General features: G+C 38.8%; 1 protein-coding gene across 6 annotated transcripts in view; it reads right to left on the bottom strand.

Annotated features, from left to right (window-relative positions):
- Window positions 1–987: 987 nt before the first annotated feature.
- l(2)gl (LLGL domain-containing protein l(2)gl) overlaps window positions 988–11843 on the bottom strand; it is a 68356-nt gene continuing 57500 nt past the window's right edge. For 4 of the 6 annotated variants that reach the window (XM_089734287.1, XM_089734286.1, XM_089734285.1 and 1 more), the window contains 11 exons: window positions 11074–11224; window positions 10498–10598; window positions 9552–9656; window positions 9010–9150; window positions 7705–7853; window positions 6528–6621; window positions 5761–5856; window positions 5077–5193; window positions 3834–3960; window positions 2994–3037; window positions 988–1904 (listed from right to left, as the gene is read on the bottom strand). In XM_089734287.1, coding sequence (XP_089590413.1) covers window positions 1791–1904; window positions 2994–3037; window positions 3834–3960; window positions 5077–5193; window positions 5761–5856; window positions 6528–6621; window positions 7705–7853; window positions 9010–9150; window positions 9552–9656; window positions 10498–10598; window positions 11074–11224 — 1239 coding nt within the window. In that variant the 3' untranslated portion in view covers window positions 988–1790. Of the gene's footprint in view, window positions 1983–2993; window positions 3038–3833; window positions 3961–5076; window positions 5194–5760; window positions 5857–6527; window positions 6622–7704; window positions 7854–9009; window positions 9151–9551; window positions 9657–10497; window positions 10599–11073; window positions 11225–11843 lie in introns of all 6 variants that reach the window. The other 2 variants (XM_089734289.1, XM_089734288.1) reach the window with 2 other exon arrangements.

Here is an 11843-nt window from a genome sequence, read left to right as displayed (position 1 = left end):
GTAACCTCTTAATGCCAAATGGGTTAGGGTTTTGTCATCTACCCTACTTTTCAGAGTTTGGACCCAGGATCAAGGTTCAACAAATGAGATTCGAAGAAAGAATAGGTCACACTCATCTGTTTACCTGAAGAAAAACAATAATTGAAAAGCTCTTAAACATTAGTCTTCAAAAAGACAAACCAAATAGCTTTCAGAAGACCAGATTCATAGACACTTGAACACACACATTGAAGTAAAACCACAATTTTTTCTTAGCATTTAATCTCCTGTAAGAACGCCCGATACAAATAGCATTAGCATTTTGTATCAGTTTTAAAAATGCAATAGTCAAAGATAAATCATTCTAAAATTGTACATTCATAATATAATAGTATCAACCTTGCGAACAATCAAAACATGATGTGACACTTGTTTTCTAACTAACTATCATATTATTAATACAAAAAACTAAAAAATGTAGGCACATACAACTTAAATCTAAATAAACAACGTTTTATTGAATCAATCATTAATAAATATCACGAATTGTGATGATAATTTTAAATTTATTAATCCTCAAAGAGCTGCCTTAACGAAAACCTTCCTTCATAGGAATCAGTTTTCCAGTGTTTCTTCCCGGCAAAGTAATTCATTCTAGTAATCATTCATTATCTTTAATCAAGCTAAAAATGTTATTAAAAATCGCGTGGGTACTTAAAATTAATAAATACCTACATATTCTCTTTAAAAAGAAGCATTTCTTAAAAAGACCTTTATAATATTAGAATCGTTCTAACTTCTGAATTTACAATGAAACAATTCAAACAATGTACTTTAAAGAATAACAATTTTATATGAATAAATATGTCTCAACTCAAAATTAAATAAATTTCAGGCATGACAGTGTAATTAATGCTATTTTTAAAATTTTTGTATACAATATATAAACTCTAGTCATTACTAAATTGTCAATGCGTATTTATTTCTTATAGCTAATTATTTTTTCTAAAAAAACAGGACTTATTTTTATTAGAAATGAAAATAAATAGGCACATAATAACATTCGCAGTGAATGCTTCGAAATAAACTAAAATGCTAAATAATAAAATTTCACATCTCGTTTCTTAGGACTATTTATTTCTTTAATACAATCCACAATCTAATCGCTGTATTGAATACAACAATGGTATGGCTTAAGATTTTTGTACTACAAATTATTGTTTTATTCGAATTTTTTTTATTAAGTTGAATTTTTTCGAAGTGAATTTTTAATCTATCATACTTATTCTTATGATCATTAATAAAATGAAAAAGCAGAAATGGGCTTATTTGAAAAAAAAAATGAAACATTGTACTCGACTGTCTGCTCATTATTGGATTCATTAAAGAATTTTTAGTATAATTCAGATATCAGATTTAAAAGTTTCATAATGTATTTAGACGAAGAGTTGGTTACAATTAAGTACAATGTACTACCGACTAAATTTTAATTACCAATAAAAAGCCTAAAAATATCGAAAAAAAAACCCAGATGTAATCATGCAATTTCTTTCATTTTGCAATGTTTAGTAGTAGCTAATTCTGTTTTGAAAAAATTGAAATTCAAAATAGATTTTCCGTACCCAAACATGGCAGTATACTTAGCTGTCTAAGTAATTAATTAAAGTAATAAAAATGAAAATTTTAATAACACAACTATCGATGATACCTTTAAATTTAAACGTTAAACTAGGGGGTTGTCACGCTTCAGTAGGGGGCCGGTGACGTCACGTGACTCGTCGGTGGATAGACACCGGGGGGCGTGAGGGGTGTCAGTGCGCGTCAGTGGGGGGCGGCACGGGGACCGCCAGGGGGGACCGTTGTCGATCAAACATCTCGAGGATCAGCTTCGGATCTGTGCCGGCCGGCACCGTCACGGTTCCCGTCTGTGTGCACACCGCTTCATGAATACCACCTCACGTTCTTCTCGGTTTGTCGTGGCGGCCGTCCGTGCTTTCCGGGGTCTAGTTACGAAACGATTCCGAACATCGAATGTTAATGTACTTTCTCTAATCGATTATAATTACGTTCAAACCCCGAGACGACGTGTCACAAACGCGAGCGGACGCCACAACAATGAGTTCCACATTTATGTTCGTTAGATATTAGTATATGTACGACGAATTGGAGATTAGTAGACAGAAAGTTAGATTAAACTACATTAAATTAAAATTTCTAAATAGAACACAACATCTAGAATTTTAAAAGGGCATGCTAGAGATAGGCTTAATAAGGAAAAGTGGAGGGTATTCGACGACGGAATGAAAATTCAAACATATCAATATTTTTAAGTAACCTTTCTAGAACAATGTATCCCAACTTTTTTTCGATTCCATACTCCCTTAATAAAACTTATCGTTTATGAGTGAGTAACCCTCCCCTGATGAGCACTAACTCTTTTAGCTACTCCATTTCTTATTCTACCAAACTAACGTTCATAATTCACAACCATAGTATGATATCAGATAAGGTTCATTTTAAGCTACATACTGTAGAGATAACTGTAGAGATAATAATAAAACGACCGTCTGGTGTAGTGGTAAGTGACATGGTCACTACACAAGGGGGTCGCAGGTTCGAATCCCGCCAAGGGAAGATATTTGTATGATAAATATAAATGTCTTTTCCAGGGTTATGGATGTATATTAAATATATGTATGTGTATAATAAAAATCTTACATTTATTTCCGTTATGCTGGTACCTGTAACACAAGTTCTTTACGAACTTATCACGGGACCAGTTAACGTGGCGTGATTGTTATTAAATATTTATTATTTATTTAATTAATTACGACAATATTACAAGTTAACTGTTTTCCTCTCTCAGTATTGCCGTCACCACCGATACAATTTGCCGTCAGGGGTCCCGTGCTACAGTTTGAGAATAGCTGGTCTAGAAAGCTATGTACTTCTATTCTAATGATCATTCCGTCGTGAAAGCGTATCATAAATATTTAAGCAAAGTGTTGTGATACCTCGATGCGGGTGATGACTCCCTCCTCGCGACTGTGCTCTAGGACTACGAACAAAAACACAAAGCGCCCGTCAAACAAACACAAATCTTGACATTGTATACATACATTTAAACATTATAGTAAAAAGCGGTATATTATAATTATTTAAATTACCATTCCTCGTATTGTTACGCTGTTCTATATAAAATCTCTCGCCCAGGGCAAAAATGTTAAAATTAACTTTTTGGAGCCATTACATTTTTATTTATTTATTTAATGACCAAAATATTTTGTTTTTTGTCTATACTATTAGATAATATAAATACCGGAATTTATGTTATTGCAGAGAGATTGTGTATGCAATTAACAAAATACACTTATTACACGATAACTTAATATTCCAATTTCGGTAAAAGAATATTCTGACATTTAATTAACTTTACGAACCAATGTTTTATTGGGGACGAATACATTTATTTAATTTTGGATATTGTAAGCAAAATTCCAAGCAAATAAAATTCTGCTTTCATGCATATTCCTACTGTTTTCGCATTTCGTACGCTCGCAAATTATGTTGGAGTATCAGCTTACGAAGCTTTGCATGTTTGCGTCGTCGTGCTTAAAGCTTGCTTGGCGAACCGGATTAAAATTATCGTTTACAAATCCAATTTTATATAACTTACGTGTCAGTCAATTTACTATTTCAAAATTGACTTATATTGACTGCTACGACATAGCATATCTTGAATTTGTATAAAATAAATTATAGGGCTGTATTAAAAAAAAAAAAACATTTTTTATTGATATAGAAAAAGCTGATTAATTGCTATGGCGGTAAGCGTGACAATCCCGTGTACTCACTGTTCTCGTTGGCGTTGTTAGTGCTGGTCGTGGTGGTGGTGGTGGTGGTGCCGTCCGCGTTGGTCTCGTTCACCGTCGTGCGTGTCGTTGTCTTTATTACCATCGAACTCGTGTTCACTTGCGTGTTCTGTCGGGAAAATATTTCCTTGGTAGTGACATTAATACTAACCGTATTATCATCCTACCTTCGCAAGAGACATGTTGTGTAGTATTTTTGTTTTGTCATAAAATTCCTTAATCATCAATATCGCCAACAAAGGGAGACTTTAGCTGCACTCAGAAATGTCGAGTTTGAAGCGTTTTAATTTTATGCTCTTGTACATTCCACAAGGTAAAGAATGTCAGTCACTCCTCTTCAAAAACTTTATTTTACCACAAAGATTTCACAGCTGATTTAAATTATTAGTCTAATATATTAATTTAATCACTCTCTAAGCATATTAAGTTTTAATAAATATCGTATACAGGTAGCTCGGGTTGTAAGTGTACTGGAATCATCACCGTGAACTAGTGATACTGCTGACTGACGAATAGCATTATGAGAAAGCAACTTTGTGCACCATAGTAATTATTGTATAGGGCGTTTCAAATAAGAATGTTGACGTCAATGACCTTGATCTGTCAAAGTTCGATAAAAAAGTATGGACAGCAACAAAAAAATTTATTAAATATATTATTATTTTTATTTTTTAGTGAATTTTTTGTTTAATTATGAAGCTATCAATATGTTTGTTTTAATGAACCATACACACCTATATAATTTTCTTGATATTATGGTAAGTACTGGTAGAGGTAAATCAAACATGAATTTAGATTATATCAAATAAAAACCCATCTATTTAAAAATCAAGCCTGCAACACTGTCGGGCCCCATAATTTATGGTTGGGCGACGATAATGATGATTACTCAAGTAGTGGGATGAATGGAATCGGCAAACTCGAAGATTTGGATTATAAATTAATACCTACCTTCTTTTTACTGACTTTACCTAATTTTTTTTCGATTTTACAGCTATGACGTCATAATATGGCGCAGGTCCATGCACATTCTTATTTGAAACGCATTATACATATTCATGCTCTACGTTTTACAAATTAGCTTATTATATACTTTTTTTTCCTCCCTTTTCCTCAGTCTCTCTATATTGTATTTTTATATCAATTATATAAAGAAACAATACTAATCTGACCCATTACATCCGTGGATGCACGTATATTTACTACACAGGCGTCGCGGAGGTACCTGCAAGTTGATGTTGAGTTCGGGCGGGTGCTCCGCGCTGGTGTGGTCGCGCACGCTGTCCACGGTGATGTCCGCCGAGGCCGCCGTGACGTCATGAGCTGTCTCCGGCACCTCTTCCTGTATCGTCAATCCCATTATGAGTACACAGTCTACCTAAGTATTGTTGATGCTCCACACACCTTGAGATGTAAGTTCTAAGGTCTCAGTATAGTTACAACGGCTGCTCCACCTTTCAAATCGAAACGCATTACTGCTTCACGGCAGAAATAGGCGGGGCAGTGGTACCTACCCGTGCGGACTCACAAGAGGTTCTACCACCAGTAATTAGGCAAATTATAATTTTGCGGGTTTGATTTTTATTACATGATGTTATTACCTCACCGTGAAAGTCAATCGTGAACATTTGTTGAGTACGTATTTCATTAGAAAAATTGGTACCCGCCTGCGGGATTCGAACACCGGTGCATCGCTAGATACGAATGCACCAGACGACTTATCCTTTAGGCCACAACGACTCCTTTTACTCTTTGATTTGTCCCTTGAGATGTGCATTTGGTAGGCAGCGGCTTGGCTTGGGGAAGACCCCCGTCATTGCTGACGTCCACGAGCGACGGTAACCACTTACCATCAGGTGGGTCGTATGCTCGTCTGCCTGCGTCTCGGGTAATAAAAAAAAAAAATTACCTTATGCTCCCCGTTGGTGAGCGGCGGCTCCGGCGCGGGCCCCCGCAGCGCGGCCGCCCAGGGCGCCAACAGCACGTGGCACTCCGCGATCGTCACCTGGACAGTGCAATCGACGATTTAATACAATGGACATTGCGGCACTCGAGACCCGACACTATCGCGTCGCGTGGTACGGTCACGATACCATTGGGGCCACGAAGAATTCAAAGTATAGGTTTTTTAAAAAGAAATTTTATGACCTGGTAACTAAGACCTTTAGGTCATGTCTTATTTTAATTTATATTCTTATTTTTATGAAAAATTATAGTATGGAGTGAAATGAAAGGAAGATGATTATTTTGAGAAATTAATCAACTGGGATGAAATTAAATGAAATCAGATGAAATGATATGGGATGAAATATAATCTCAGTATAATGGTGATCATTTACTGAAAATGTTCAGCGGACTTTTTGGAGAATCCCGAGAAGTTACGTCCAGCGGCTTTGTTTCGTTTTCCCACATTTGTGCACTTTCACGGATATTAAACAGTTAATAAACCACCGCTATTACACATTTAAACCTAAAGAAACACTAAATAGACAAAATAAAACAAATCACATGACTTCACTCCTCGCGTTCCCGCCAAAAAGTCGTATACGTATTTATGAGTAATGTACCACAGGTTAGAGCTCCGTGAGCTCACCTACTCGTTCGGTGAATATAGTGTGACCCCTCGAGGTACTAAAATAGGTTAAGAAAAGTAATGTAATACAGTAAATTGTTCACCTTCGTAGCAGATAAAGTAATCCGTTGTAATTCGGAAGACGAGTGCAGGTAGAGAGCTTCTCCTCGCTTCGAGAAACATAAACTCGAAATCCCACTGAAACAAATTATATACGCGGAGCTATTATAATCAAATAAATACTATATTGTTGTATATAACGGCCGTCTGGTGTAGTGGTAAGTGACATGGTCACTACACAAGGGGGTCGCGGGTTAGAATCCCGCCAAGGGAAGATATTTCTATGATAAATATAAATGTCTTTTCCAGGGTTATGGATGTATATTAAATATGTGTATGTGTATAAAAAAAATTGTGATTCCGAGATGTTCTTTGTTCTTGAACATTTTTTTTCTGTATTACTATTAATTCTGACCCTTGCATAATGCAGAGATATCCCTACAATCTAAGATCCACAGAGTGAGCGCTGCGTACATAAACAACTTTATTTCACGGTAATTTAAGAAGCTTGTGATTCAAGTTTCGTACCGGAGCATAATTTCCGTTAAATGTTGTCTGTCAACTTTATATCACCAATTAAAATATGATTACAAAACGATATATCACGTGAGCGCGCCACTCTGTAGTGACAGTAGTGTCTATTAACTTCTGTGATACACCGCGACCCCGTTAATATATATATATAATATGTAGATTTATATAATATATAATATATAAATCTACAGTAGTTTTTACGGATATCGTGGCCTAATGGATAAGACGTCCGGTGCATTCGTGTTGAGCGATGCACCGGTGTTCGAATCCCGCAGGCGGGTACCAAAATTTTCTAATGAAATACGTACTCAACAGATGTTCACGATTGACTTCCACGGTGAAGGAATAATATCGTGTAATAAAAATGAAACCCGCAAAATTATAGTTTGCGTAATTACTGATGGTAGGACCTCTTGTGAGTCCGCGTGGGTAGGTACCACCACCCTGCTTATTTCTGCCATGAAGCAGTAATGCGTTTCGGTCTGAAGGGTGGGGCAGTCGTTGTAACTATACTTGAGACCTTAGAACTTATATCTCAAGGTAGGTGCTGCATTTAGGTTGTAGATGTCTATGGGCTCCAGTAACCACTTAACACCAGGTGGCCTGTGAGCTCGTCCACCCATATAAGCAATACAAAAAAAAAAATTTTTTTTGATTCGGCACGTGTCTGCAGGCGGCGCGACGTACTTGATGTCCTCCTTTCTGACGGCGGCGGCGTTGAGCTGGCGGCGCAGCTCCGGGCTGAGCACGAGGCAGTCCCCGAGGTTGGTGAGGCACAGCAGGCACCACTCCCGGTGCGCGCCGCACGAGAACTGCGACCACGCCGTGCGCCGAACCTGGACACACACGACTTCTCATTTACCGCGTCTGAAGCCACTCCATCTCCTTTTACTGGTAATGGGGCGAGCTCGCAAGAGTAGCTGCCACGAAGCAACTTTCATCATCATCTTTTTTTTTTCCTACCTAAGCTAGTCTGTCGCCTTAACTAGTAGGTGAGCTCACGGGGCTCAAACCTGACGACGTTGCTAACACGAACCCTAGCAAGAGCCGTGCTTCGCAGAATCTACCACCGGATCAGAAACGCGACCCACTGAGAAGATCCGGCGAGAAACTCAGTGGGCTGTGTCTGAGGGTTAATTTACTCGTCGAGCCCTTTGTCGCAAGCGACGGGTTCGACGAGAACGATGACCGGTGCTTGAGGTACCTAAAAGCACCGTTAGTGGATCGGGAGGATCCAAAATTAAGTGGATCATCATCATCGTTCTCCTGCCCTTCTCCCAGTCAACTGGGGTCGGCGCCATTTCTTCGCTCACTCCCCTCTTACACATATCGTCTTTCATGCAATCCATCCATTTCTTCTTAGGTCTACCTCATCCTCTATAGCCTACCACATTCATAGTTAACACTCTCTTACGAACCTCATTGTCATTCCGTCTCATCACATGTCTCTACCTTCCCAAATATTCACTTCTCAACTTCTCTGTCACAGGTGCTACTTTCAGAATGACGAAGCACCTTTATACTCCAAATATAAAACATTTGGTCAGTCATTAAACTCAAACTTCATAACAAATTTTCAAGGTGGACATATATGCACAGTCATAACGGGGAATAAGACAAGTTTCCGTGTCCTTTAACCCTTTACCTGCCATGTAGGTCACCGGTGCCCTACGCGGCGCACTCAAGTAATTATGTCGATTTCTATTACTAAGCGTCTGGATTGCCTAAATTTGCCATTATTTTTCCTATCCTATTTTAGTCTTTTAGGTATCCTAGAAATAGATTCATTCTCAGTATCTTCGGATTCGTCTTTCTCATTCTTTACCAGATATTCGGGCGCTTTAGTAACAGAAATCTGCATCATTTCTTTAGTGCGCCACATAGGTCACCGGTGACCTACACGGCAGCCAAAGGGTTAAACCGACAACCATGGACACTTGACACCCGAACGGTGACGTCACACGCGCTACGATGACGTCACTGTGTACGTACCCGAGCGCCCTCGTGCGCGGTCAGCTTGTACTTGTTGTGCGGCTTCAGCGAGGGCAGAGTGAATATCTTGAACTGTTCTTCCGACGTGATGACTACACGATGTGTACCCGGCTCCGGTAGTGGGGATACACCTCGCTCCACCTAGGAACATTATTATTTAAAATTTAACTCAAGTTTTTTTTTTATTGCTTAGATGGGTGGACGAGCTCACAGCCCACCTGGTGTTAAGTGATTACTGGAGCCCATAGACATCTACAATGTAAATGCACCACCCACCTTCAGATAAAAGTTCTAAAATCTCAGTTTAGTTACAAGTATACTGTATCTGTATGAACAAATTATCGCTACTGTCAAGTAGACGGGTATCAAGGTATAGCTTGATGGTAGGTCGCAGTTAGCAGACAAAAAGTCGAGCGACGGTGGCACCACACTCGCATCTTATTTACTTAAGTTGCTTAAAGTCATAGCTTTAAGCTATTGCATATCCTAGTGTGTATTTTCTCTCAGCAATTTAATTGTGTGTTCGAATAATAGTGACTCACCTCTAGGGGATCGGGCAGAGGTACGGAGGCGCCGTCGAGTACTGTGATCCCTATGACCGGGGCCCTGTGCTTCAACTGTATTTCTTTCGCTAGCTGACATGTTACCTGCGTCGTAACGAAACTAGTTTAAGAACATTTAGTTAATTCAAGGTCATATTTATACAGGGCGTGAGAAAAATGTTTCTGAAACAGAAACGGCACAGCAAATTAACGGAAAACAATCGTGATGTGAAAAGAAATTGAGAAGTGAAAAGGAAGAAGTTTTGCGAACAGAAGTTCATGAGGAAAAGCAAACTAATGACATACGGGGTCGTCGACCCCAACGCGTAATCTGATTCTTAGCTGTTATGCCGGAACCACACTGTGTTATGCGCTATTCGTTATGTGACTACGCCGTATTCGCCAAAATATTTGTTATGCGCGCAAACAACAAACATGCCATCCACACTTCGAACTGGTACGCTGAATTATGCCAAACAAGGTAAATACGTGTGTTGCTTCCGTCGAGCGATGGACGTGTTGAGAGTAGCCGCATTTTATTATTTCCTAAACGCTTCTTACCAGTACTTGTTGTAAAAGTACAAAGTTACTAAAAAACCGGAAAAAAGGCCGATACACGACCGCCACAAGCGAGCGAATGACTCACTGAAGTGCGGGCAGTCGATGCGCTTATTCGTCTTATTCGGTCCTTTGAAGTGTGTCAAAAAACCAACAAGTCGACGGATAAGCGTATTAGCTATTCGTGCTTATGTATTATGCGTACGAATAAAGCGAATATGCTCTCCACACTTCGCCGTGTGCGCGTGAATAACCCGCATAACGAATAGCGAATAACGCAGTGTGTTTCCGGTATTACATTGCGCGCAGACTATAACGCTTTTTTTTAATTGTTACTTTTCCTTGATGTGCTTCTCATTCTCACACTTGGTATGAGAATAAAACTTACTGGTTCCTCTTTCCGTTTGTTAGTGTTGGGCACGTGCAGCGTGAAGGCGTACACGGTGCCGTTGTTCGTGCCGGCCCATAGCGTCGGCGTCGATTGCTGGGCTGAAACCATTTTCATTCTCAACATTTTACTTAATCCAAAGCATGTTCAGAAAACCTAATTACTTATTATGTGACGGGTAGCCATAGTATAACAACAAGATATTTGACAGATGCCTGAATCTCGCTTTCGACATTTTCATGATAAGTTTTACATATATACAAGTTCCGAACAACAAACAACATACAGACCATCATTCTACCGAGCAATATTAGCCTATCGGTGAAAGATCTTCTCTTCATTGAAATTCTCAAAACTACATTATTTATTCACCATTGTATATTCAATAATAATTAATATAAAATTGATCAAAACACAGTAGGAGGCAATTTTTTTAAGTGTGAAAAATAACAGAAAAATTTCAAAAAGCAATCAATTTTTTTTTCGATTTTATTGCAGTAAGTAATTCAACAATTTTTTTGTTATGAATCAGACCGGTCGAGTATTAAGTTCGCGATAACGCATTAAAATACTGACTATTGATGAGGAAGGTCCTCGCGAAGTACAGGCAGCGCACCATCGAGCCGTAGGCGTCGTCCGTGGAGCGGGCCTCCACCGCGCGCTCGATCGGTTTGATTTCCGCGTCGGTTTCCGAGGCGGCTTTGTCGATTGGCTTCTTCGGGATCGGCTGTAACGTTCAATTTGTTTTGAAATCGTCGCGGCCTAAAGGATAAGACATCCGGTGTATTCGTGTTGAGCGATGCACCGGTGTTCGAATCCCGCAGGCGGGTACCAATTTTTCTAATGAAATACGTACTCCACAAATGTTCACGATTGACTTCCACGGTGAAGGAATAACATCGTGTAATAAAAATCAAACCCGTCAAATTATAATTTGCGTAATTACTGGCGGTAGGACGTCTTGTGAGCCCGCACTAACTAACTTAGAACTTATATCTCAAGGTGGGTGGCGCATATACGCTTTAGATGTCTATGTGCTCCAGTAACCATCAGGTGGGCTGTGAGCTCGTCCACCCATCTAAGCATTAAAAAAATAATAGAGCCAGTGACAGTGAAAATAAAGAGTGAAAAGTTATGGTTATTTTATGCAATACTACCATCTATTTACCGTCATATTTGAATATATACCGATATAAGAACAAAAAACACTAAAACTTAAGTGACGATAATGAATGTTTTCTCCATACATAATTTCCCATAAGATAAAAAAAAAAACGATGGTCTTAAACAAAGAGTGATATTTGAGGTGTTGCCGTGGATTCGTCCGTATTATGTTATATAAAATT

Source organism: Bombyx mandarina, chromosome 17 (genome assembly GCF_030267445.1).
Source record: "Bombyx mandarina strain Sakado chromosome 17, ASM3026744v2".
In the NCBI taxonomy this organism is placed as follows: domain Eukaryota; kingdom Metazoa; phylum Arthropoda; class Insecta; order Lepidoptera; family Bombycidae; genus Bombyx; species Bombyx mandarina.
Note: the sequence above shows the minus strand (reverse complement) of the source record. Positions and strands in the feature narration are given on the sequence as shown.